Genomic DNA, 26360 nt, shown 5'->3' with positions numbered 1-26360 from the left:
CTTTTTCCTGTAAGCACCTCCAAGTTGGTTCCATGATGCGTACCCAGCCAGCCAATAATCCAACATTTCGACCTGGATTGACACCTAGATTGCCCAAGTGTTGATACGAGAGAGGGAGGGTGGTTACGCGTGAGGCAAGGTCATGTGCAATCGCTCGTGCTGACCGGTGTACCAGGCGAGATTTAAAAGCACGAGTAAGAGTCTGCGGGGTATGTGAGAGAGATAGGTACCACTGCCGTACCAGAGCACTATAGATGCGAGAAAACACGGGTGCCAAGGGATAAGATAAAAGAAGTAGATATTGACGCGTCTTTTTAGAGATGAATAATGTAGCATTACGTTACTAGTATGATGATCTCCTTTGAGTAGAGACGAATCTTTTTAGGGTGTAAACGCAGTGAGGCATGATGGATATATAACAGAAAATGCAGTTTCAAAGTTCATGAATATAGGAAAGACGGATTGCTAGCCTTGGGGAAAGCCCACATCAACCCGCATGATAAAAAAAAAGAAAGGAGAATTTTATAACGTTGTAGATAACAATCGCCGAGTACAATCAGTATCGGCCTCTCATTTTGGCCGATAGGGTTGCCACTGCTGTTGAGACCCCTGCACCGGTCTGTTGACAGGCTCGGCGTCTGGCAGTTCTACCGGTGGCAGACTGGGGACAGCTTGATATGACTGACGCGACGCGTAGTAGGGCTGTTGGTACTGCGGCTGTGGGGACATGGACCGAGGTCGCGGTTGTGGTGGTGGTGATTGCTGACGCAGATCCCGTCGCTCGGCTCCCATCTCTGGGATCGGGCCGAAATTCGGAGACGGCTCGGGTGAATCCACCATCATGTTGTTGACGCGTGCATACTGGCCGTGCGAGTCGGAAATGGCGCTCATCATGCTGACCCTGTTGGCGTTGGCGTTGGACGTGATTGGCGACGTGGGTTGCGAGACGGATCTCATGGACAAACCGCCGCCTGCGACCATGTTGGGGGCGAGTGTGTTGCCGGACAGGTAGTGGTCTCCCCTTCCCTCGGGTTGACGGCCGTCGTCTTCTTCTTGAACGATTGTCTGCGTCGTCCTCGAGGATCGTGTTGACGTCTTGGGGCCCAGAGCGGGCATGGTCTTGATGTTGTAAGCCTCGGGTGAGAAGTGGTCTGGGCTGAAGCTGTGATGGGGGTTGTTGCTTTGGTATTGGGATTCAGCCTCGCCCATGTCGGGCAGGGCATTGTTGACGTACGTCGCAGGAAAGTCTGCGATGACCCGGCTGTCTTTTTCCTTGTTTCGTAACCGCCATCCCATCTTCCAGCAGACCAGCAAAACGATCAAGGCGATGAGGATGAGCGCACCGACGACGATGCCGGCGATAATGCCCGGGTGCAAACCCTTGTCGCTACTCTGCGCCGGCGGTACTGGTATGGAGGGCGACACCGGGGGTGGTAAGGGTGCTGCTGTCGGCTGGTCCTCGATAAAGACCGAGGCTTCTGTTGCGTTGTCGCTGAGGCGGGCGGGGATTAGACTGTTTTGTGGGCAGCCTGTCGGTCTGCACGGGTTTTCTGAACAGCAGCCCAGAAATGGAATGTTGTTGTTCTGGCAGGTGAACCATGACTTGCTTCCATTCGAAGTCGAGCAGCTCTGCGGAGGCACTTTGTCGTAGGAACCTCTGTTGAAGGTAGCTGGTCGTAGGTCTTTGCTTTCACAGACGCCGCCATTGTCGCATGGGTTGGTCATACAGCAGCCGATGAACTTGATGGGAGAGTCATTGCAAACGTAGAATGAGCCGTCCACAGGACATGACGGCCCTAGTTTTAAGACCATGGTTGAGAGTGACTGAGTGGGTGGGGGAGCGATTTTGGGCTTGGTAACTGGCAATGATATTCCAGTGATCGTCGTGAAAGGCCAGAGATGCAGCAGAGAAGGTGAGATGGTGATCAATTGGGAAAACGTAGGAGAGAAAAAAAGTTGCAGCAGATGCCAGAAACGAGCAAGAAATCTCGTGGAACACGGTGCAAACGGGTATACAAGCAAGCAAGCCGTTTGTCGTTGGGGGCCGCTTGTGGAACCCACCAAGGATGGCGCCGCGCCACAAGATGCTGAGTTGTCTCTGGTTGTTATAGGGGAAAAGATTTCCTCGGGTAATATCAATGTCGATAACGTTTCTTTTTAGTAGCACCCAAGGGTAAACTGAGTTGTACCGTGGAGTAATCGAGGCACACAGGGTGGTGGACGAGAAAATCCGGGTGCTGTTTGACGTGGGGAAGTTGAGGATCCGGTACAGTAAGTACAGATCAAGTCTGGCTGGAAAATGGACTCGGATGACGATCGAAAGGATGATCAGTATCAGAGCTGAAAATGGACTGCAGACTAAACAGCTGGTGACGAATTGTCCGAGAGTGAAGCAACCCTCAAAAATACAGAGAGAATTTACGCGTTAGATTTTTTTTTTTTTGCCTTGGCCGGTTGCGGGCAGGTGGCTGCCCGAATACTTTTCATATCTTCTGGCCGCCAAGCTGGGGGTGAGATGCAATTCCATGCTCGTCGCATCCCGATTCCCAAATCCATCGCGGCTATCAGCGCCAAGTGTCTGCCGCCCAACAACCTTACCTATGGGGCGATTTATTGTGGATGCACTGCCTCGAAATTGGATGAATTTTGCGCAGGCCTGCAACCTGTCGGGCCCTGCTTGCTGGGTTATTTTTCCCCAGGTATTTATTTGAGCACAGCAGTGGGTGGCTTGGTGGGCAGGGTGAGCTCACCATCATTAAAACTCTCGGCAGCCTGCACTTCGCCCCCACCGTGCACCGTCTCCGGGTTTCTGCAGACAAATGACAAGAAGTCGTGTGTCTACAGAAATGTAAGTGGATCAAATTATCTACTGCGCGCGTTTACTGCAGCGTGCTCAAGCCGGACGCCGGTATGCGCAGGTTGACGAATCTTGACAATGGAGCAAGACACGGCAGGTTGTCAATGGGTAAACCCGTACATCTGCACTAATGCCAACAGCTCCATTCCACATGATATCCACAGCAGGTAAGCTTACCTTGAATCTCTCGCCCCATCCCTTCTTCCCATCTGTGTGACGGCAAGAAAGGGTCCAACGTTGCGAGTCGCGACTAGGACCAATCAGCTTCACCGCTATATTTTGGAGGTCCACCAGGCGCAGTCAGGTTGCAGCAGCACAAGCGCTCGTTACAACAGCAGCGCATCCGAGTTGGGCAACAGACCGGAGCATACCTCCACTGCTAAATTTAGCTCACATCACTTAACCTCCGATCAAGGTGCAACTTTGAAGGCGGCGCTTGGTAATGTGGCATCGCATCTCAAGTCACTCTTCTGTCGCGTGCGACTTTTTGTGGTGGACCATCTTTAGATACACGATGCTTCGAATTTATCAATGCTGTCATTTTGTCTTTGAACCGCGAGAACCCAAATAGTTAGCCATACCCATTGAGACGTTGCGCTCATTAATGTTGGGCATTGAATATGGAAGATAGAGAAAAAAAGTACTGCGGACTGGGCGCGAGCTACAGGGGCTCACTAGACCACATTCTCATCTAGTGCTAGAGCTAACAACCATTGAAAGTTTGGACCAAAAGGCGACATGTCCTTCAGCAGCTCTTCGGACTGCGCCGCTAGGGTAGAAATGACCAATCTACAGGGAGAATCCCTGAAAGTCAATAGCACCAACTTCAAGACCAAAAACGGTCACTTCAGGTCTGACAAAGGAAAAGGCAGCTTGGGCAGTCAAGGCAGCCAAGGCAGTGTCGCTTGGTGTGCATGGTGCTTGGAATGTGGCTGCATTTTAGCGCTCGCTCCCTTGCTTCGGGCTGCCGGTAAAAGGCTGATTGCCCCATTTTTCTCCCACTGAATTGAGTTCAAATTCAGTTCATCTGATCTTGCCAACAACCAAAAAGAATTTCGATCAGCTATCATCCATGCTTGCCATGCAAGAATGACCGAATAGGTTTCTTCTGTTGCTTCTCTTCTTCTGTTCTTGCGTTCCTCCTCACAATTCATCTCCTCCCTGACCTTCAGACAATGCGTTCAACGACTTTTTTCGGGCTTATTGTCCCCAAATATTATCCGTACTGTACACGTTCCTAGTTTGAACTCTTGGCGCTGCCGCCTAGCGTTTACTACTCCCCGGTCCCGGCGACGCTTTTGGACTGCAACCCCCCGAAAGCCAGTAAGCCACACCGCAAGCTGCTTTGTTTTGTTTGTTGTTGTTTGTTTTTTGTTTTTTTTTTCTAGTGCGCGCGCACGCGCGCAAAAGTTCTGCGCCGTTCCCAGCTGTGCCCCTCGATCTCGACATCATAGCCGCACAAGGCAGCAGTAGCTCGTCGCTGCAACCCCCCCACATGGCTCTACAAACTTGGCTCGACTTGCTAAGCCTGAAAGGGAAGTTACCGGTAGCGCGGTCGATTGTTTAGGTGCAGAATCGTTCGGTCGAGGCCTAATACTGTAATTCGACTCAACTTTAAACATGGACTGCGTTGGCTGGAATGCAGGTGCTGGAACCTAGTTTCAACGCATGCGTAGAGCTATTGTTCATTCCATCTCCTTTGTTCCCCATCAATTGGCGGACACACACTGCGCTGGCTTGCGTAAGGGTGGAATGATGATTTGATGCATGGTTCCTGGGCGACGGGAAAGCACAGGAATGTGGAGAGATCATGCATGTTGAGCAAGTCTTGATTAACTAAAATTAGGCAAGCAGTGACTGACGTGAAGAAAGCATTCCCCGCCTCTTGGCGAAAAGATGGCCTTTGTCTATACATCGAGTCTTCAACCACCAAAGGCACTTAGAACTTGTCCAGGAACTCGTTGATCTTCTGCGCGACAACATCACTGGCCTCCTCTGGCAGATAATGCCCATACCCATCGCCGACAGCCACTGGGGTGTAATCCACCCCTTCGGCGATCCAATCCCTCCAAATCTCAGCCACGTCCAACCTGGCGCCTAGCTTCTCGGCCGAGAACATGACCAAGGTCGGCACGGTGATCTTGCGGCCGGCCTTTTGGTCCCGGACCTGCTCGACGACGTCCTCGTTGGACCCGGCCGCGTAATCCTCGCAGGTCGCGCGCAGCACCTCCTCGCTCTCGAAGAAGCCCGCGTGCACGTCGATGGCGCCGTCGGCGGCGATCCTCGCGCGGCCGGCCTCGTTGGAGCCGGCGATGAGCGCGTGCGAGCCGCGGCACCAGCGCGCGCCCCCGTACGCCTGCAGCACGGGCACGGCGAGCGCGACGTTGGCCAGCAGCGGCCAGTGGAAGTAGCCGCGCGACACGGCCGGGTCCGCAAACGCCTCCCACTGCACCTTGGTCGGCACGATGTCCAGCAGCACGGCGCCCAGGAGGCTCAGCCCGCCGTCGGCGGGGAACAGCGCGTCCTGGGACGCGGCGAGGCGGTGCGCGACCCGCGCGCCGCGGTCGTGTCCGCCCACGATCAGGCCGCGGCTGCTGGACTTGTCGATGGCGAACGCGGCGCGGAGGGATTCGAGCAGCGCGCGCCCCACGTCGAGCTTGGTGTGGCTGTTTGGCGGGGTGCTGATCCCGTAGCCTGGCAGCTCGGGGATGAAGAGTGAGACCTTGCCGATGAGCTCCGGAACGATCTGATGTCGTCTTGTCAGTGGGGGTTATGCTCCAGGTAGGGGGTCCGTGAATGCACTCACGTGGCGCCAGCTTTTTTTTTTTGTATTTTTTTATTTTATTTTATACGAAATATCAGTCAAGGTCCAAAAAGTCTTGTTCGTAATTCGATGTTCAATGTTTGCTTACATCAGGGATGACTGGGGGTAGCCGTGGATCAGCGTGAGGATGGGACGCCCGGGTCCAGCATCGGACGTGTACGCCACGACATCGGAGCCGGAGGCCGTGGGGGTTGTGCTCCGCTTGAGGGCAGGGTAAAAGTTCTTTGGATCGGCGGCCATTGCGACGTCGGATGATGCTGTATCTCGGTTGGATATCTGTGTTATCGTCTATATCTATATGTTATCGTATATGGCTCCTTTTTTTGGCATCCGTCTTGTTACGATTTAACGGCATCATATATTTGATATTTCTTAACCCGTCAAGTGAGGGTCATGACTCCGAGGTGTTACCCCGAACCTCGGCCGAAATCTTCGGAACAACACCGGCAGCGGGGTCTGACGTCAGCTTACTTTTAGATCTAGCTAATCGCTACGCGACAAGCGACACCGCGGTTGCCTGAACAGTTCCCGTCGGTATTAGCCAAGAAAGGTTGGGATTAAATTGGGCGTTTTCTCCACACATGGTAATCCTGCACGATACTACCTCGGAGCTTCGTACCAAGTGGTTCCAGAGAATGAGGGGAAATTAAGTGTCATTATTCAATGCGGCATTAAACTATCAAGAGGCATTAAGTTCCTCAGCCAACAGATGCTATTCCCCGCACTGGCCAACTACTTCCTACTCCAATATTCACTCGTCTATGAACAACCCTTCCTCCGAAAAGGACACACACTCAAGCATCCTTGCCATAGGCGTAGGGGACACCAGTGTTCTCAAACACGCCGAGGAGCTCGTCCTGGGCGGACAGAGGGAAGCAGTCGGGCACGGAGACGCCGTTGGTCTCGGGGACGACGCGGTCGACGCCCGTCTTGGCGTTGTAGATGATGGCGTTGGCCAGGTCGGTGGTCAGCTCGGCGTCGCCCCAGTTCTGGGGGGCAAAGGTGAGGCTCGAGTGGGCCTCGGACATGAGGGTGTTGGGCATGTCCTCGGAGCGGGTGTAGTGGTGCATGCCCAGGTTGACCCAGGCGACCAGGTCCTGCTGGGCCAGGCTCTCGTCGTCGTCGAAGAAGCGCCAGAACTCGACCAGGGGGGCCTCGGGCACGTTTTGGTTGAGGGCGGCCGAGGAGCCGGGCTCGGTGTCCTTTTGGCGCGACACGGCCAGGAACTGCTTGGCGAACTGGGCGGACTTGAGGAAGAAGGGCGAGCGCTGCGAGGCCAGGTGGATGTTGCTCAGGCCCGGCACGATGCGGTAGCCGCGGTCCTCGCCCCACTTGTTCTTCTTGTCCTTGTTGACGATGGTGTACATGGACTGGCCGTTGGCGGGCAGCGGCAGCAGGGCCTGCTTCTCCGAGGCCACGTCGGAGATGTTGTAGCGCATCATCTCGAACTCGCCACGCTCGGGGTACCACGGCTGGGTGATGTTCTCGACGACAATGTCGGTGCGCACCAGCGTGTTGGCGGTGCCGCCCAGGTCAAAGTCGGCCTTGAAGTTCATGACGTGCGTGTGCAGCGTGCCGGTGATGGTGTCGTGGATGCGGGGTCCCCACTTGCCCTTGTCCTCGGGACGGTAGTAGTTGGCCTGCACGTAGCCGGAGGCGTGGGCATCGACGCCGATGGTGCCGTCGACCCAGAAGCTGTAGTCGAAGAGGTAGTCGTAGTTGCCGACGGTGGCGATCTGTCGCACCACCAGCTTGGAGCCCTTGGTCGCCTGCATGTAGAGGCCCGGGTCGGTGTGGCGGGTGATGGGGGTGCCAATGTCGGTCTCGAAGATGCAGACCGAGTTGTTGGTCCTGGTGGCGGCGGTGCCAGAGGTGAAGTCGCTGTCCCAGTAGGTGGCGTGGTAGGGGCAGTCGTAGCCGGGGATCAGGCGCCCCACCTGCGCACCGATGCCGTAGTAGCGGTCCATGTAGGCGGTGCCGGCCTGGAACGGGTTGTTGCCGGCGTACTGCGCGATGGCGTCCTGCAGCGAGAGCTCGTACATGATGCGCTCGCCCTTGAACCGGATGTCGTAGAACTGAACCCCCACGTCGCGGTCGAACCGCGTGTAGAAGCTCCAGCCCAGGTACTCGACGTAGCGGTTCTCCGTGTCCACCGCGTAGCGCTTGCCCTCGGGCTCGACGATGGTGGGTGCCATGCGCTCCTCGAGCTTGCGCTTCTCACCGATGCGGTCCTTGCGCAGGAAGCTCTCGTCGGCCGGCGGGGCGGGGGTCTTTTTGATCTTGCCTGCCGTCCAGGCCTCGCGGAACTCGTCGACCGACTTGTAAATGACCAGGTCGTACACGATCATGCGCATCTTGTAGAGGCTCGGGTCCGTGCCGCTGATGTCGATGCTCACGTACAGGTTGGACGGCTTGTCGTACGATGCGAGACCCTTGCGGCGGAAGGGCAGCCACAGCACTCCAGTGGTACCGTCGGTCGACGAGGGGTTGCCGTAAAAGGTCTCGGCCGTGGTGCGGTTGTCAGACCCGCCGTAGTAGGCAAAGCCGACGAGGTCGTTGGTGATGTCGGCAATCTCGGCCATGAACTTGGCCACGAACGGATCGACGGCCTTCCTGCGCGGGGTGTCGTAGAAGCGTCCATTAAACAGGATGCTGGCGCCGTTGGCACCATTGTACATAAAATCCAGGGGCTGGATCTTGGTGGTGGTGTTGTCGACGGGCAGTGGTCCGACATAGTACTCGGCGACACGCGGCACGTCCCTTCCGCCCTCGTTGATGACGACACGGGCGTGGCGAGGCACAGAGGAGGCGCCGCCGTCGAGGTAGGCCAGCACATCGGTCTTGTTGGGCTTGAGAACCTCGACGTGCCACACATAGTTGTCGGTCTGGGCGAGGTTCTCAGCCGTGGGGCTGGTGAGGTTCAAGCCCAGCGCCGGGTTCGACACCCAGCGCATCACGCTGTCGACCTCATCCTGGCTCAGGGCCGTGAAGGGGTTCGCCTTGGCTGCCTTGGTGCGCACAGTCTTGGGGGCTGGGCAGGTCGATCCGCTCCCCGTGCTGTTGTTGTTAGTGCGGCGGGAGACGGTGTTCATGCCCTGGCCGCCGCTGAGGTCGCGGGGGTGGCGAGTCTCAAGCAGCGCGTTTGCCGCCGCTGCGAGACAGAGGGAGATGACAGAAGGCTTCATGGCTGCTCAACGTTTTCAGCTTGCGGAGGCTGGCTGCTGGCTGCTGGCTCGTCTCGGTTGAGGAGTCTTTGCTTGCCTGGTGATGAGATGTCGAGCTATCATGTCGAAAAAAAAAGCAGGCGAACAACGTCCCCTTTTATAACCAGATCATAGCTGCAAGCTTCTCGCCGTTGCTGGCAGCTCTCGACACCAAAGATTCCGACATCGCCAAGATTTCAGCATCGCCGTCGTCGGACACCAAACTTGGCTTTCGTCCGACACATGGTTCGCTATCCCGCCCTACAGGAAAAAAGAGACCCGCTGGCTCTTGGCATCAAGTCGACTGAAGTACACATTTTTTGCCGTTTTGGTAACTTGCATCCAGACTAAATAAGCGGCTCGTTATCATGGTGTCGTTTTCCGGCGAGGTTGGAAAAGTTGCCTACCTAGGTAACGCAAGCAAGGAACCTCTAGACGCGGTGCCGGACCCCGTCCGTCCATATCAACCAGGTCAACCTACCTACGGTATTTGCCCTTATCATCCCAATTTATCTCTGTTTGATTTTTCGGCGGGTGGAATGGACCGATAGTGGCTATCTATGGACCCCAACCCACACCAGCCAGTCCACATTTTGCGCTTGTGGATATCCACTCTACCCGTCCAGTGAATCCTGGTTCTTTCGGGTGACGGCGTCCGGCTGGCTGATCTACGGGAATAATGGCGCAGTGACCTTTTTTTTTTTTGTTTTTTTGCTCCTTCTCCGTCCCCCAGGTTCATGACGCAGAGGGCTCTGGGTGGGTCGGAAATTGTGCTACGTTGTATATATTGCACCCCCACGGCTGGCCTTGAGCACAACGTATTCCAACATGCAGCGCGCGGCGGAGAACGGGGCCGCGCGCGGTGAGTACTATAGTATATATTAACGCTCGGTCGTTCCGCTACTATTTTTACCTCTGGGTCGCACGAGTTCTTCCCTGGACCCTTAATAATAAAGACTTTGGATTAAAAGGGACGCGTATGTAAATGAAGCAGGGTCTACATAGTATCAATCAGGTAATTTATTGAGGGCGAGACAGGGTGGCTTAGTCAAAAGCCTAGTCCATACAAGCAATTGCATGCGCAAGCCTCTGCATACTTCGAGGCATTAATATAAACCAGTGGGTTGGGGTTATTTCCTTTGTCATGTAGACATACAGTGCAGTCGACGCAGCTTTATCATCGGATGACATTTTTGACGCATCCCAAAAGTCAAGGGTCAAAACCCTTGATGGGAAATATCGAAGCTTAATATGGTAGCCATGATATTAACGCACGAACTGCCAGTCACCTTTTCCTGAAGGGGCTCTATTTGTTCTTGTGCTGTCAATTGAAACTTACAATGTGCAACATACTGTGGTGGATCGCTGCAAGATGGGGATCGATAGAGAGAGAAAAGGAAGCGATCAACAACAAAATAGCAAACAGTCAGTCAGTCAGTCACCAAGGTGCAACGTCCGAGATCAGCAGCAATTTTTATTATGCTTATTTTTGCCTCCCACGCCTCATGAACCTACCAAACACCAAGACTGCCTCTCACGATGGTAGCATTCAAAACACCACCTTAGCCACAGGCTCTACAGTTTTGGTTGACCAGGGCCCGTACCTGTCATACCAAGACAAGAGCAAGCTGCGGAGAAAGCACGGTTCGTAATTGGTGATCATATTCCCCACACGGGTTGGTATGGACTGAGCCCCGGAGGCGAGCTGCCTGGAAAATGCCCCCCCCCCTCGTAGGCGGGAGATTGGAGTAGACAAGGATAATGATCCTGGCAAAAGGCACGCGCAGCTACCGTGGTTGCGTGGATTTTCTCTCTTTTACTTAGCATTGACAGGGCGGCCCGCGGTATCCTCCCAGTCCCTCGTCCACTGGGCAAGGTTTCTGGTTGCATCTCCGAACAGACAAAAAAAAAAGAAAGAAAGAAAAAAAGAGCCTCCAGTTGCTTTCCGAGTCATTTTTTCTTTTCTTCACGCCCCTCTGGCCCATCACCGCGTCGCGCGCCTCGGGGAGGAAAATAACCTCCACAATATAGCGGCCTCCAGAGGGAAATAGAAAAAAAAAAAAAAAAAAGTCAAATGAGGACGGGGTCGATCTGGACGGCGACCTGCGCCGCCGCCCTGTTCCTGCTGCGGCCCGCACGATGCCAGGACACGGGCGTACCGGGCGCACCCGACGCAGCCCACTACAGATATCGCATCGGACACTCGGTTGCCGTCGCGGGCAGCAATCTGTACATTGAGGGCGGCGAGGTCGTGTCGGGGCAGGGGAACGAGACGGAGCAGTCTGTGATATGTATGTTTTTTTTTTTTTTTTTTTGACATGTTGGCTTGCTGCGAAAAGGGGGAAATGATTCAATTCACGCGACTCAATTGGCTCGAGTCACATACATGTACGTTTGTTTGTCTCTGACGTCAATGACCCAAAATCACAGCAAACAAAACCGCCATCATCCCCCTCGACAAGCAATGGACCACCACAGACCCGGGAATCCACGTCATCGACAGCGGCGAGTTCGGGCTGCGAGTGACCGAGACGACACTATGGCCCACGGAAGACGGCCAGACGCTGTTCAGCTGGGGCGGCAGCGTCGGCGAGGCGGCGCAGCTGACGCAGGACTCGCACCTCCGCGAACTGCGCAACCGGTGGTCCAACGACAGCGCCGTGCCCCGGAGCGGCGACGGCGAAAAGATTGCGCGCACGAGGAGCGGCAGCTGGACCACCTGCAACGGCATCGGCTTCCTCCTGGGCGGCGTCACGCCCCTGACCGCGGCCGAGCTCAGCCCGCCCGGCACCATCAACTCCTTTACCCAGTTCGAGGCCCAGTTCGCCCCGGTCCCGGGGCTCGTCACCTTTGACATGCGCACCAGGCGCTGGGACAACGTGTCGGCCGAGGCCTTCGGGCCCGGAGGCCCCATCGTCGGCGGTACGCATTTTGGCGGCGCCGCCGTGTGTCTGCCCACGTTTGGCACCGACGGCGGCGGGCTCGTTGTGTTTCTCGGCGGCAAGCAGGCCACCAATCTGCGCGCCCCCGCCACCTTTTCGGATATGCTGTTCGAGGCCGTATATTTCTACGACATTGTCACGAAAAAGTTCCATTCGCAATTCGCGACGCTGCACACCAAGGACGCCCTGCCCGCTCCGAGGACCGAGCTTTGTGCCGTCGCCACGAGCTCGTCTTCCAACTTGTCATACGAGATCGTCGTCTTTGGCGGGAGGAACGGGAACTCCACTTCCGACGTGCACATCCTCACCGTACCCGGTTTCAGATGGTTCAAGGTCCCCGATGCCGAGGGCGGTAGGTACCAGCATGGGTGTGCCGTCGTCGGCAAGGGAAGGCGACAGATGCTCAGTGTCGGGGGGATCGAGTCCTGGAATAACAAATTCGGCAGCGGCATCTCGGATCCGTGGAAGAGCGGGCTCAAGGTGTTTGACATGACGACGCTCAAGTGGTCCGACACATACGATCCCGACGCCCCGCCCTATGAGACGCCTGCCGATGTCAAGTCTTGGTATGATGCTGGGTGAGTAAAAGCCAAAACAAATTTTTCTTAGACTCCAAGGGGAGAGCTGTAGCTGACTTAATTTTGCAGTGGACGCGCATCCGTCAAATGGGACAAGCCCGATACCGAAGCTCTGTTTGCCTCATCAACTTCTGGACAGCAACCAGTCGACTCCGGCCCACAAGGCGGGCCGCCCGCCCCAATCGGCGTCATGGTAGGCAGCATTCTCGGCGGCATAGCGGCCCTCGTGATCGCGATCGGCGTCTTCATATTCCTCCTCCGACGCTCCCGCCGAGCCAAACAAGACAAGGCGTCGTCCCAAGAGGCAATGTCAAACCACAACACCGACCCAGACGACTCGAGCAACACGCTGGTGTCTCCAATGTCGTCAGAGCTCCCGACTGTTGCTGGAGAGGGCGCCTGGAGTCCAACCTCGCCCTACGAGCTGGGAAAGGGTGGGAAAGTCCCTTTGGTGACCACCTTGCCTCCTTCGGCGCACGAGATGCACGCCGCCGACGTTCCCAGGGAATTGCCGAACAATGAGATAACTCCGCCCCACGAGATGCCCGCAAATCATGCGAGGTCGCGTCCAAGACAAGAGGAAAAGACGCTGGGTGGTTTCATCGCCCCAGACGCTATCCAGGCGAGAAAACCCAGGGACCAAGCAGGGCCACCGTGGGTAGACAAGGGCTATTTTTGATTAAACTTGTTAAGAGATTTTGATCGCTTTACATATAGAGCTCGAACAATTAATGAACACATTTTTTTGACATCCTGACAGATAATGATAATGTTGCAGACAAGAAAAAAAAAGATTTATTATAATTACAACGACTGCCGAAAGGGCCCCGAGGCCTGCGCCATCGAGTTGCTTCCGTTGCGACTAGCCGGACACGAGGCGCGGCTCGTGTGTGGCTGTCCATTGCCGTTCGTGGCAGTTTGCCGCCGCGGCTGTTGGAACCTCTGCTTCAGTTTCTCCGCAGGGGTGAGCCTCACGGTACTGGCCGATTCGGTCCGCGTCGGCATCGAGGTCCTACTGCTTCCCGTCATCGGGTCAACCGTCTCGACGGTGGGTGGGCTGGGCTGCCAGTAAGGATTAGAGGGCTGGGGCACAGAATGCATCGAGGGACGGACGTCGCCACTCGGTTGAAACCTGCTGTGCAAGCCCGCGGCGGCAAACCTCTCGGATGCTTCGGGGTGAGTGCCGACGAACGAGTCCCAAAATGTCCTGTCCATGACGGATGGGATCTCGGTTGGATTCAGCGGCTTGACGTTCTCCTCACCCTGAGCGAGACCTCTAGCAATGCGCCACAGGATCCAAAGGATATCGCTGCTGATGAAGCCCATCAGCTCGGCATCTTCCAGTTCAAGGGCATCCATGTAGCTGACGGCCGTCTGGTTCAGAAGCTTTGACAGACGCAGCACTTCTGCGAACGCGCCAATGCCGTGGAGCTGCACTCGGTTGGTCTTGAAGTAGTCCTCCCACACGCCGTCGGCAGCGTCCGGGTACGTGATGTTGATGCGGACGATCGTGCCGTCGCTGGTCTGGACGCCGATGACATCCGGGCGGGAGGCAAAGGTCTCGAACTGGGGCACGGTCTTGGCCCAGCCCGTCATGGTATCGCGGCAGTACGGAGGGACCATGATGGTGATGTGCCGCGGCTTGTCCAGAGTGTATCCCCAAGCCGCCAAGGCCGCCATGCCGCAGACTGCATATGGCATGTTGCTGGCCTTGTCGAATATGCCGAGGACCTCGTCGATGATGGAAGCGCCGAGGAACTTCCTATTGAGACGTTCAAACCGTTCATCCTCGTTGGCCGACCTGCGGGAGGAGGATTTTGAACCGGCGGTGCTGGAGGACAGACGGCTGCTGCTACGGGAAGCGGCGCCGTCGCGCTCCGCAAAAAGCTGCGAGGGCTCGATGCTCGAGCGGATCTTGACGGGTGGTTCGGGTAGCGGGAGAGGGGGCAGATCTTGTGAGAGACGTGGGTGTGTTGGAATCATCACCCTGACCGGCAGGGCGCTGAGCTGGCTAGGTACACGCATGTTAGAGCTCGGCCGGGGTTGCGTTTGGACGGGCCCTGCTTCAATGGGCGTGCAGTCGAACCTGCGATCTTTGTGTGACCAGTGAAAGTTTTCGGGGTTGGGCCAAAGCTCACCTTCATATGGCTTGATGGCCTTGGAAGGCCTACAACAGTCCAGTACCAGACAGCCCCCGTATCGCTTGATGCGGGAAAGCCAGGACGTCTTGATATTCGTCTGAGGAGACATCTCGGCGTATTAGCAATGTGCTTAGGAAAGGGTTACTGAGGTATGATGTTTTGACGATCCCGGGTTTTTGTTCTCGGTTTGGTGTTTCCTGACGAAATCTTGTCTAGACTAGTTGGTATTAGCAAGGTTGACGGCTATTGTCCGATTTGTGTATGAGCAAACCGGACTTGTCGAGCTGTTGCGGAGTTTGTTAATGTCGAAATATCTCTAGATCAGGAAAATGTTGAAGCGAAGAGGACCAAATCCCTTATTTTATGCTCCATTCGTCTTTGACCGCCCACAATGAGACAATGGCCTTGTACATTGGCTCGAGGTCATCAAAGAACCCGCATACTACGCCTTTGTGTTGTCACTTGCCAACATCCAGACAAAGACGGAACTTCTGTAAATCTTTGTGGCTGCCAAGCCAATGAATCCGACATAGCACTGGCACTGCATATTTCAGTGCACCTAGGGCATGATTCATGAAGGTGAAAGAGGTGTTTCCGGGACTGACCGGAACATGTTCGGTGCGCATCGCGATATGCTGGCGCTATCTAATAGGCTGTGTCTAAACCAACCAAACGCCGCCCACCCTACTAGTACATGCCGTCATAATTGGACGTCGTATCTGCCGCTCAGGCGGCCCTGATAGCTCGCATATCGAGATGGTTGGCATCCTTTTGTGTGCGCCTCTAATTTGCCTAGCAAACGTCTTGATGCCTGTCAAAGAAGCTGGTAATCCCAAGGGAACTCATAGGTCTTCCTCGACATCCATTTGATCGTCCTCTGAACGCCCCTTGCCGCTTGCTCCAACAGCAGACGCCTTCTTCTCCAGCACCGCAGCCTCCTTGTCAATCATCTGCCTTGATACGGCGACAATGTTGTCCTCGATGAGCTGCTGACCAACATCCTCCAAATGCTTCTTCGGGTCTAGCTTTCCGACGTAGCGCGTCTTCAGCTGGTCCTTGGTAAGCTCCGTCTCCTCCTTCACGCGCTTCTCGTAACCTTCTGACAAGCTGACCAGCCGGTCCAAGCGCTCCTTGTTGTTCTGTCCTTGGGTACGGAAATCATCCATCTGCAGGGACTCGGTCCATACTTGCTTGTGAAGGTTCATCAACATGTTCTCCTCGAGCGCTGTCTTGCGGTAGTTGATGTTTATCGAGTAGTAGTGGCGGTTCAGACCGTGGATCAATGCTTGAATCGAGGGTTTGTTGAGGTGGCCAAGGTTGGATGTGCTTTGGCGGGGCTCCTGTCCGAGCATGAGAGATTGCGGGTTGATGAGACGGAAAGCGTCTATGACAACCTTTCCTTTGACGGACTGAATCGGGTCAACGACCACAGCGACGGCACGTGGTGTGAGCTGCTCGAAACTCTGCTGAGTGTTGATATCCACCGACGACAACCAGCAGCCGAAACCGGGATGTGAGTGGTACCAGCCCACGACGGACTCGGGCCTGTAGGCGAGCAAAGAAAACCATGTCAGCAAAAATTCAGCCATTCCCCCGCACATGGCAACTGTCCCAAGCTAAGCTAGGGAGTGCCTCACCTTCCTGTTTGCCGCAACATATCCATCATCTTCATCTGGAACACCGGGTCGACTGCCTCGACACTGACTCCAGTACCGCTTTGTGGCATGGCAAAAACATCAACGACGCGTACTGTGAAGTCATCGACAAACTCGCCCAGCATAAGTCCCATGACTTCCATGGGCACACCGGCGCGGCCGTGCCGCAGCATCTTTAGGAGGGCAAGGGAAGAAATATAGACGGTCTCGGCGTTGTCGATCAACTGGAGGTTGTCCTGGTGTCGGGCGAATCGTTCAAGTTAGTGATGGCTGGTTGGGCAGCGTGAGGAGCATCAAGTGTATCAACTCACCGTTCCGGGGGCAGCGCCAAGCTGGCCGCCCATACCGTTCATCATACTTCGGAAGCGTTCCATCTTGGCTGCGAGGGCACAACGCAGCTGTTGTTTGGATTCACGGACTCTTCGCTAGATCGGACTGTCGGTTGGGGGCGTAAATAATTGCGATCGCGCTGTTTGCGATGGGAGTGGCGGATGAAGTGGTGGTTTGAAATCGTGTTTGTCAGGTCGCACATTCAAGATGGCGGGCAATGTCCAGTTGACGCAGCTCCTACGCAGCCTGGAAGTGGAGCACGGACCAAAGCCTAAATTCAACCTGAGCTTCTTCGAGGCGGGAGCTGGAGCAAGGGTGGGCTGTTATCTGCTCGAGCTTCTAATCAGCACGTGCCGGATCTTCACCACCTGCCCAAACAGAGCTAGCGTGGCAGTATCGCATCAGAAGCTCGCTCCGATAGCAACTGCTTCTCCACGCGCAGCCGCCAATTCCATCATCCCGCCGCCTTTTCAATTCGTTAACGAGGTCATTCATTCCATATACTACTCACTTCAGCCTCACTCCACAAAGCATTCCTTGCGACAACCACCCAGCTTATTCAGAGAAGCCATATGACTTTCAAATTGACATAGTCAGAAACGTTGCTGTTTGTAGCCGATCGAACCCATCCCAGACAACCACAACCCGACACCCCACGCGAACCTTGGGCGCATCGCAAACATGACGGACAAGGCGGGCGTGGACCGCTCTGATCCGCTGTACAAGGTCGTCAATACGGATAAGAAGCGCGTTGCCTACTTCTATGACTCCGACATTGGCAACTATGCATATGTTACAGGCCACCCTATGAAACCTCACCGAATCCGATTGGCGCACAGCCTAGTTATGAACTATGGCATCTACAAGTTTCTCGAGGTTTACGTATGTGCATTCTCTGCCGTTCCTGTTGTTCGATATGTGATCCTTTAACTGCCCTTTGAATGCGCGACTAACGCTTCCAATCTCATTAGCGCGCGAAACCCGCTGTCTTCACAGAGATGACGCAGTTCCACACGGACGAATACATAGAGTTCCTCCAGAGGGTGACACCCGACAACATGGACTCTTATGTTAAGGAGCAGAGTAAATACAATGTGGGAGACGACTGTCCTGTATTCGACGGTCTGTTTGAGTTTTGTGGCATCAGCGCCGGTGGAAGTATGGAGGGTGCCGCCCGACTCAACCGGTCCAAATGCGACATCGCGGTGAACTGGGCCGGTGGTCTTCACCACGCCAAGAAGAGCGAAGCCAGTGGTTTCTGCTATGTCAATGGTATTTATTCGCTCGGATATCACTCGCCTGTACCGGAATTCGATCAGCTAACAGCAAAACCTGTACAGATATCGTTCTCGCCATCATCGAACTCCTCCGCTTCAAGAAACGCGTTCTGTACATCGACATCGACGTTCACCACGGAGACGGCGTGGAGGAGGCGTTTTACACCACAGATCGCGTCATGACCGTCTCATTCCACAAGTACGGCGAGTACTTCCCGGGAACCGGCGAGCTTCGAGACATTGGCATCGGCCCTGGCAAGAACTACGCGGTGAACTTTCCGCTGAGGGATGGAATCGATGACAACTCTTACAAGAAAATTTTCGAACCCGTCATTGACGCAGTCATGAAGTACTACCAGCCCGAGGCGGTGGTTTTGCAATGTGGCAGCGACAGTCTGTCGGGCGATCGGCTGGGATGCTTCAACCTGAGCATGCGTGGTCATGCCAACTGCGTCGACTTTGTACGCGGATATGGCCTCCCCACACTCGTCCTGGGTGGTGGCGGTTACACTATGCGCAATGTTGCTCGCACTTGGGCATATGAAACCGGACGCCTAGTGGGCGTAGACATGGACAGAACACTCCCGTATAACGAATATTATGAGGTTGGTTGGCTGAATCACTCGCTCATTCAACAAAATCCAAGCTAACAGTTTATTCTGCAGTACTATGGACCTGACTACGAACTGGATGTTAGATCATCCAACATGGAAAACGCAAACTCGAACGAGTACCTAGAGAAGATCAAGATTGCCGTGATTGAGAACCTCCGAAAGACAGCACCTGTGCCCTCGGTCCAGATGCAGGAGATACCTCGCCCGAGTATGGGCATGACAGATGAAGAGGAAGCCATGCTTGACGACATGGACGAAGATCAGAACCCTGACGCACGAATCACACAAAGGCAATGGGAAAAGAGCGTTGCAAGACAAGACGAATTTGAGGATAGTGACGACGAGGACATGGCACGGTCAAACGGTGCTGCGGCAGTACCAAGGACCCGGCCATCGATAATGAACCACGAGAACCCACATGCAGACATGGAAGATGACTCAGGGAAGCCAGTGACAAACGCAAGCAAGGAAACTGAAAAGGATGCAGATGACACGGTTATGGAGGACGCCGACCCAGAACAAGTTGAAGCACCCGAGAAGCCCAGCGAAAAGCCAAACGGCGACGCCGAAGCTGAAACAGCCAAGGAGGCCGAAGACGTGGATATGATGGACACGGACGAAAAGGCTCCGGCAGCTGAGGATCCCTCGCCCGCCTCAGACGGCTCCAGCAAGGACAAGGAGGCTGAGATCAAGAAGGAGGTGCCAGAAACCTCGCGACCGCCAACGCCAAAAGAGGGTGAAACTGCGGATAAGAAGGACAAGGTCGAAGACGAGCCGATGGCAGAGGCAGCGACCTCTGCACCTGCTGCCGAGGAAAGTGGGGGAAAGGAAGCAGAGCCTGCGGTCAAAGAAGCAGAAGCCCCCAAAACTACCGACAAGACAGAAAGCAATGGTGACAAGGACAAGGAAGCTGCCGAGAGTGGTGACAAAGAACCAGAACCAAAGCCTAAAGACACTCCAAAAGCCACAGAGGAGGCAGAGCCATAATTAGGCCAAGTCTTGTGTCGAACTTTCAAGTAGACATGGTCCTATCAGATACTTTCAAGCTGATTCATTTAGTAATGGGATTTGTGGGGCATGATCGAAAAGGTAACAAACGATTGCATGTGGGTGGTGTCAACGTTTAAGCGGCGATTTTGGCTGAAAGATCAAGTGGCACACAGCAAGCACTCAGCGTCCGAGACTGGCCAGAGCCCAGTCGGAACTTTTCTTTGCCTTGCGTGGTCGCTATGGCTCCTGCCAGATCGCTTCTAAGCAGTGAAGTTCGACTGGATACACTATGAGAAACATGTCTTAATGGTTTGCGTGTGCTGAATAGGGTGTTGTTTGGCGTTTGGGGCGGCAAGCTTTTAAATTTCAATTCTTCATTTTCCTCGTCTGGTGCATCCGGTGATTTTTGGTCAATTCTGTGAAACTAGACTAGTCTAGTCACGGGCGCCCCGTGCTGTCGTATTTGTCTATTGGCAGTCGGGTGTTCAGGCTTTTATGCCAGTCCCCTCCGGTCATGTGGTGGCAATCTTGGGATAGCGGCTGATGGTTGCGAGCTAGGAGGACTTCTCATACGGAACTCATACAAAATGAGGTGTTTAACTACAGCTCAGCTCTTTTTACCACTGGCCTCAGTCGGCAATAAATTGGGAGCTTAGATCATAAGGAAGCCAAGAGGGAAGATATTATCAAGTTTTTTTTCTCTTTCATTCTATATTTGAGCTTGTATTAACGGCAGGGAGAAGAAGCGCTGATTTGCGCTGTTTTTCACTTGTAGCTGACTAATAAAGTAATAATACAGTTTACAGCGCAATAGACTATCTCGAACCATTGATACAGTTAGTGTCTCCATACCTCAAGAGATACTTTTTGTGGGGGTTGACGAGCAAGATTTGTCACTGGAAACAACCGCCCCAACGATGACAATATTATTTAATTCTTGCAACATACGAATGAGGAAATTGTGTACATATTGACATCCGTCCTTTAACAGGTGTCATTAGTTGATCTGACATATTCCGTATATAATATAGTGAATCGTCTGAGGCTGTTGTCGTGTTCTCGGTGCAGTGCTTTTGGCAGCCGGGCATTTACCAACGGCCAGCACGTTCCCCGCAGTATCGCGCCCTTGGCATCATCCTTCCGTTTCAGGGTGTGGCTGTGTGTAACCTGCAGCTTCCACAGCCCGCTTAGGGTGTGATCTCCTCGCTGTTGCTTAATTGTTTTCCCAATTAGGCAATATTATATCTTTGTAAAAAAAAAAAAAAGTGGAAATAATTTTGGAAATACCTTTTACGCAGGGGTAAAATTAAAAAGTCGATTTGTAAATCACGTTTGTCCATTTTGCCGCATTTTGCTAACCGCCTACTCCTTTTAAAATTTTAACGACGAAAAACGCAATTTAGTTTTGCGTTTTATACAAATTAACAATTCGCCCAAAAAGGGTATTTAAGCGAAAATTTGGCATTATTTTAACCCATTTTTAAAAAAATACATTTGTTTTAACCCATTTTTGCCAAAGGTACCCGGCTAGTATAGCTTTGGCATTTCTTGGTTACCAAAAACGGTTAAAGCCATCGATTTTTACCTTTTTGGGACGGTTGAATAACCAAACAACAGCGAGGAGATCACACCCTTACTATGGAGCCTATGGCGATCAGGTGGTGGTACGGAAGCGCCAGCCTGACCTACCGAGACCACATGGCCCTTGGCAAGGCTAGACTCCACTGTCTTTCCCTGTCCCCCACCTTTTGCCTCGAGTTTTCGCTTGTTGGCTTGGGAGATATCTTGTCGCTTCCCGCCCTGTCGCAGACGAAATAAAAAAGGTCTTGTTGAAGACTGCGCAATCGGTAGCTTGCTACGGAGTACCACGGAGCAAAGAGGCCATGCACGTCCAGCTGGCGCAATCTGGGGTCATGTCGCGACTTGGCATCAGCATCAGGGGGGACCCGCCGAAGTACTCGGATGCGGATTCGGCTCCTGGTCTCTGGGACCAAGCCTTTTGCGGACTGGCCGACGACGACAGGAAGGAGCTGGAAAGCCTCAAGTCCGACGACAACCACATGGATCCGTCCGAGATTGCGCGGATAGCTCAGCGAAAACGGGACGAGTGCGTAAAGAAGCAGTGGAACCTCTACACGAACAAGGCGGGGGACCAGGTCAAGGTCCGGGATTTGCTGTCGTCGGTGGTGAACTGGCTGAACCGGTTCAAGGAAGTCTGCGACGCGGCCGTGCAGTTCGATCCCGTGCACGCGGCGCTGCCGTGGGCGGTGGTCAGGGGGCTGTTGATGGTAAGGATGTGACATGTTTTTGCAACCCTTTCTTTCTGCCCCTTTGTCGGCAGCGTTTGACTCTCTTTTTCTTTCTTGTCTTTTCGCAGATAGCCGTAAGCGATGTGCAGACGTTCGGCACCATGGTCGAGGGTGTCGATCGAATATCAGCCTTGATCACACGATACGCAAAGCTCGAGTCGACGGTTCTCTTGCGGACTTGCGACCTCACCAGTCAACTGTCGTCTGCTTTGGTCAAGCTGTACGGTTCAGTGCTCAAGTATCTTGCCAACACTTGTCGCTATTACCGGAAAAGCACCCTGAGTGAGGAGCCTTGTCTTTGCCCCCCCCCATGCGTCGGGCTTGTTTGAATTCAGGCATAAAATGCTAATCAAAGTCACACACTCGCTGATGCTTGTATTTCACAGAGAGGGCGCTGAAAAGTGTAGTCAACAGCACCAAATCAATGGTTGACGAGCCCCTGCTGCGCATCGAGCACGACGAAGAAGAAGTTTTCAAGTTGGTTCAGCTTGTTCAGAATGGGCTGATTGGGGTCAAGCTTGACGACATACTCGCAAGCATACAGGAAAGCGTCAAAGCAGTACAAGTGACAGCCGCCAGCATGCGTACCAAGCTCTCGGCGTGGTTGAACGGACCAGAGAGTAGCGGTACATACGAAGCTTTGATTCAATATCACCACCCTGGAACTTTCCAATGGGCATTGCAACTCGCCCAGTTCCGACTTTGGGCATCGACCAACGAGTCGAGCCCAAAAGTTCTTTGGGTCCACGGCCCTGCTGGATTCGGAAAGACGTTCATGTCAGCGCAGATGATCAAGCATCTGAAAAAGACCATGACGCAGCCGCCTTGCTACTTTTTCTGCCTTGCAGACAATCAGCTCACGCGCGACCCCTACCAGATTCTCAGATCGTGGCTGACACAGATGCTCGACAACGACAAGGCCCTGCACATTCTCAATGGTGCGTCGGAGTCGCGCAGTCAGTCCGCCAAGCTGTCGCATGTGGGTCTTTGGGAGTTGTTTGTGGCCGTCGGCTCTGCCATTCCGGGCTGCACTTTTGTGATTGACGGGTTCGATGAGTGTATCAACATCGACATTGGGGCACAGTACTGCGACAACATACCTCGAGAGCTCTTCTTACGGGATCTAATGATTCACCTGGCAAAGACAAAGTCTCGGGTCTTGGTCGTTAGCAGAGACACCCCAGACATCAGGAGGTTCCTAGGGGTAGAGTCCCAGTCCGTCGCATCCCCTGGCGTCTTGAAGCTCGAATATCAAATCACGGCCAAGGACACGGGCGAAGACGTCAAGTCGTTTTCGGAGCACATTATCAACTCCAAACTCTTCAACAGAAACGCAGACCTGCGCCACAAGATCGCGGCACAGGCGGCCGAACGGTCAGAGGGCATGTTCCTCTGGATCAAGCTTCTGGAGCAAAAGCTCTCGGGCGGACAAAACGCCAAACAACTGGCCAAGACGGTGACGCAGATGCCATCCGGCATCAGCCAGGCTTACTCGCGGGAGCTCGACAGGATAGTCAAGCTCCCCGAGGACGAAAAGAAGCATGCGGTCATGTTGCTCCGCTGGGTCATGTTTGCCATTCGTCCTCTTCAGGTCAAGCAGCTTGCCGAGGCGCTGGTGGTGTCTGGAGAGGAGGAGCTGGACGAGTATCCCGAAGACGACCTTCCAGATTGCTGGCAGCATGGTTTCGTCGACGAGAGCTTTGTGCAGGATATGATTCTAGCCCCTTGCGGGTCCTTGCTCCAAGTGAAATCAGCCTCAGCCGATACGCCCTTGGCTGAGCACACTGTACATTTTGTGCACTTTTCCGTCAAGGAATACCTCACCAGCCTAGCAGGACACGACAAGAACCAGCTTGGCTTTGACAAACCGGCTGTGGAGGAGTGGCGCCTGGCCAGCATCTGTCTGCGTTATCTCACCCTTGAAGTCTTCAAAGACACCGACTGTGATTGGGAACAGTATCCTTTCCTTTCGTATGCCGGCTGGGCCTGGTATTTCCCCAGCTTCCAGGCCAAGTCGTCGCCCCCGCAGGATGCCATTCAAAAGGCGAGGAGAATCTTTGATCCGTCGACGCCCAGCTGGGGTATTTGGACACCCGTCATGGACTCGGTCCTCGACTTTCACAGCGCGGCAGACGGCCTCGCTCTGCGGGCCAACCTGACCGCTACGGAAAGCAGGGCAGGAGACGTCGAGCCCGAAACGTACGAGACGGTATCCGAGTCGTACTATACCGAGGGCGAAGCCGAAGACGAAGACACGGAGGGCGAGTCACACACGATGGAGAATCACACGCTCGATAGTGGAGACGGCAACGACGACCAAGAGGACGAGTTGCCCAAAGATTCAAGCCCACCAGGCCAAGTCCCCAGCCCAGTCTACTACGCAGCCCTCCTAGGCCTCGAGGACATGCTGAGCTGGCTCGAAGGACAAGGTCTCGACTTTGCTGCACCAGGCGGCCTCTTTGGCTTCCCACTGCAGGCCGCTGTCGTCGGGGGCAGCGAGAAGGCTGTTCGACACGTCCTCAATTCGCCCGGTGTGCAGGTGTCGCAGCGGGGCGGAGTGTGCGGCACGGCCCTCATAGCCGCCGTGGCAACCTCGCGGCACAAGATGGCAGAGTTGCTGATCCAAGCCGGTGCTTCTACGAATGATGTCGACGACATCGGCGAGACTGCGTTGCATTATGTGACCACGACGAGATCTGTTGAAACTGCAAGGCTTTTGCTGGACAATATGAGCGAGGGACAAGACATCGACTCGGTCAATGTTGAAGGTCGAACGGCACTGCACTGCGCGGTGGACAATTCATGTGGTGAAATTGTCGCCTTGCTGCTGGAGAGAGGGGCCAACGTAAACACCAACGCCGCAAGCTACGGCCTCACCCCGCTGCACACAGCCATCTACAACAAGGACGCTGCAATGGTCAGCAGGCTGCTCGACTCGGGCGCAGACGCAGCCTGGAAGGACGAAGAAGGATGGACCCCGCTGGAGGCAGCGGCTCACACGGGCAACGTGGACATTGTGAACCTTGTCATCGGAGCGGGGGCCAAGGTCGACGGAGACGAGGGCATCCTCAGCGATACCTCGCTGACCCCGCTCCAAAGGGCCATAATGGGTGACCACCTCGACGCTGCGAAATGTCTGTGGGAGCACGGTGCCGACCTGAACAAGAAGATGCGGTCGGGCGCCACAGCCCTCGAGGTTGCGGTCCGGTCCAACCGCGTCGGGGTCTTGAAATGGATCCTGGAGCAGGGGGCATCCTTCAAGTTTATAAACACAGAGTCGCTCTGCTCCGTGTTTGAAACCGCTGCTCAGCGTAGGTTCGTAGACGTCATGCACGAGCTGGTCGCGGGGGGCGTCTTTCAGATCTGTCCCAGGGGCGAACCCGGAACCGGCAGAGCTAGAGCGACCAAGTGGGACGACGACCACCTCGTCATGCTGGCATACAGCGGCGACGCAGACAGAGTCAGGTACCGACTGGCCGAGGCGTCCGGGTGCACCGAGCTCACAATCGGGGAAGCTCTGCACGCCGCCTCGGCCATGGGCCACCTGGAGACGGTGCGAGCGCTCCTGAACGGGCGACGACGGGCCCGCATCAACGCGCGGGACGCGACCGGCCGCACCGCCCTCCACTACGCCGCCAACAGGCTGCATGCAGCCGTCGTGGACCTGCTGGTGGACGCGGGGGCCGACGTCTCGCTCGAGGACGACGCCGGCTCGACGCCCATCGACCTGGCCGTCAGGCACGGCACGCGGGCCCTGAGCATAGCCCAGAAGCACATGGACAACCACGGCCTCGCCATCAGGCGCCGCCCCACCGTCATGGCCGGCGCGGGCGGGCAGTCTGCCTCGGCGGTCCGGGACATCCGGAGGATGCTGTCTGGGTCGTGGGAGGGTCAGTACGACTACCTCACCTGGCGGAGGGGGAGGACCGATCCCACCTCGATCGAGATACCTGCCAAGTCGGCAGAGGGCTTTGCCTTTTCGGGAGACGGCAGCGACGTGGTGGGGCCGTTCAAGTACCATGGATTCGTCGACCCCCTCGGCTTTGTCTGGTGGGTTAAAATGTATGAGGAGCTGGGGTGGCTATACAAGGGCCGGCTGAGCGGCGATGGGACCGTGCTCAAGGGGACGTGGGGGAGCAATAGGAAGTTGTGGTATGGGACGTTTGTGTTGAGGAAGCAATCATGAGTGGAGTTATTAAGAGTTGGGCCGAATATGATCGGGATGAGAAACACTCGAGCAAACAACCAGTATTCAGGCACTACCTTCTACACTGAGAGCAGTCCATGTGCTATTTGAAATATTTGAACATCCTATTCTCCCCATCTTTGGTGCCGGTCAACTTGGATGGTCAAGGCAGTGGCCAAAAGACATAAAGTGACCTATAAGTTACCGTACCCACAGTAGATAAGGCTGATAAAAGATTAGGATGTTGTGCATAATTGCGGCATTCAGAACAGACTACTGCCAGCTTTGGATAGACGATAAAATTAGGGTAATAGAATCAATAGTGGAATCCACCGTTGTAGAAGCTTCTTGGCAAGTCTATTACAGTTCAAACGCCAGCCAACTCGGGCTGTTGGGTGGGCAAAGGTCTACTGAAGTTATCCTGACCTCCAATTTCCAAAGACAACTGCCTTTA

The 26360-nt window shown here is 54.7% G+C and overlaps 9 protein-coding genes across 10 annotated transcripts; 3 read left to right on the top strand and 6 right to left on the bottom strand.

Moving 5' to 3' along the window:
* Nucleotides 1-173: 173 nt before the first annotated feature.
* MGG_05860 (uncharacterized protein) lies at nt 174-2443 on the bottom strand. Its single transcript, XM_003711641.1, has one exon. It carries the CDS (start codon nt 1810-1812, stop codon nt 571-573), a length of 1242 nt encoding a protein of 413 aa, XP_003711689.1. The 5' UTR covers nt 1813-2443; the 3' UTR covers nt 174-570.
* Nucleotides 2444-2703: 260 nt separating this feature from the next.
* On the bottom strand, nt 2704-3597 carry MGG_13289 (uncharacterized protein; the record flags this gene model as incomplete). The annotated part of the gene is made up of 3 exons (XM_003711640.1): nt 2704-2838; nt 3035-3107; nt 3566-3597. The coding sequence occupies 3 exons, from the start codon at nt 3595-3597 to the stop codon at nt 2704-2706; spliced, it is 240 nt and encodes a 79-aa protein (XP_003711688.1).
* A 1013-nt stretch (nt 3598-4610) lies between these two features.
* Nucleotides 4611-6037, bottom strand: MGG_13290 (alpha/beta hydrolase). The gene is made up of 3 exons (XM_003711639.1): nt 5770-6037; nt 5664-5673; nt 4611-5603 (listed from the first exon to the last, which is right to left on the bottom strand). The coding sequence occupies exons 1-3, from the start codon at nt 5919-5921 to the stop codon at nt 4797-4799; spliced, it is 969 nt and encodes a 322-aa protein (XP_003711687.1). The 5' UTR covers nt 5922-6037; the 3' UTR covers nt 4611-4796.
* A 283-nt stretch (nt 6038-6320) lies between these two features.
* MGG_13291 (copper amine oxidase) lies at nt 6321-9400 on the bottom strand. Its single transcript, XM_003711638.1, has one exon. The coding sequence runs from the start codon at nt 8864-8866 to the stop codon at nt 6476-6478; it is 2391 nt and encodes a 796-aa protein (XP_003711686.1). The 5' UTR covers nt 8867-9400; the 3' UTR covers nt 6321-6475.
* Nucleotides 9401-10629: 1229 nt separating this feature from the next.
* MGG_13292 (uncharacterized protein) lies at nt 10630-13199 on the top strand. Its single transcript, XM_003711637.1, has 3 exons — nt 10630-11175; nt 11315-12404; nt 12474-13199. The coding sequence occupies exons 1-3, from the start codon at nt 10959-10961 to the stop codon at nt 13081-13083; spliced, it is 1917 nt and encodes a 638-aa protein (XP_003711685.1). The 5' UTR covers nt 10630-10958; the 3' UTR covers nt 13084-13199.
* Nucleotides 13198-15120, bottom strand: MGG_16707 (the record flags this gene model as incomplete). 2 transcript variants are annotated; one of them, XM_003711635.1, is made up of 2 exons in its annotated part: nt 13209-14415; nt 14543-15120. In XM_003711635.1, one exon carries the CDS (start codon nt 14385-14387, stop codon nt 13209-13211), a length of 1179 nt encoding a protein of 392 aa, XP_003711683.1. The 2 variants fall into 2 exon arrangements, with proteins under 2 accessions (XP_003711684.1, XP_003711683.1); XM_003711636.1 differs by having other exon boundaries at nt 13198-14654.
* On the bottom strand, nt 15051-16783 carry MGG_16706 (26S proteasome regulatory subunit rpn11). The gene is made up of 3 exons (XM_003711634.1): nt 16512-16783; nt 16183-16436; nt 15051-16090 (listed from the first exon to the last, which is right to left on the bottom strand). The coding sequence occupies exons 1-3, from the start codon at nt 16572-16574 to the stop codon at nt 15388-15390; spliced, it is 1020 nt and encodes a 339-aa protein (XP_003711682.1). The 5' UTR covers nt 16575-16783; the 3' UTR covers nt 15051-15387.
* Nucleotides 16784-16988: 205 nt separating this feature from the next.
* Nucleotides 16989-19797, top strand: MGG_05857 (histone deacetylase RPD3). Its single transcript, XM_003711633.1, has 4 exons — nt 16989-17412; nt 17502-17802; nt 17871-18412; nt 18473-19797. Exons 1-4 carry the CDS (start codon nt 17212-17214, stop codon nt 19406-19408), a joined length of 1980 nt encoding a protein of 659 aa, XP_003711681.1. The 5' UTR covers nt 16989-17211; the 3' UTR covers nt 19409-19797.
* A 1337-nt stretch (nt 19798-21134) lies between these two features.
* On the top strand, nt 21135-26247 carry MGG_05856 (ankyrin repeat and SOCS box protein 7). The gene is made up of 3 exons (XM_003711632.1): nt 21135-21699; nt 21789-22002; nt 22107-26247. Exons 1-3 carry the CDS (start codon nt 21295-21297, stop codon nt 25904-25906), a joined length of 4419 nt encoding a protein of 1472 aa, XP_003711680.1. The 5' UTR covers nt 21135-21294; the 3' UTR covers nt 25907-26247.
* Nucleotides 26248-26360: the final 113 nt, after the last annotated feature.

The sequence above is a fragment of the Pyricularia oryzae genome, chromosome 3 (genome assembly GCF_000002495.2).
Source record: "Pyricularia oryzae 70-15 chromosome 3, whole genome shotgun sequence".
Lineage (NCBI taxonomy): Eukaryota > Fungi > Ascomycota > Sordariomycetes > Magnaporthales > Pyriculariaceae > Pyricularia > Pyricularia oryzae.
This window is presented reverse-complemented; position numbering and strand designations above follow the sequence as displayed.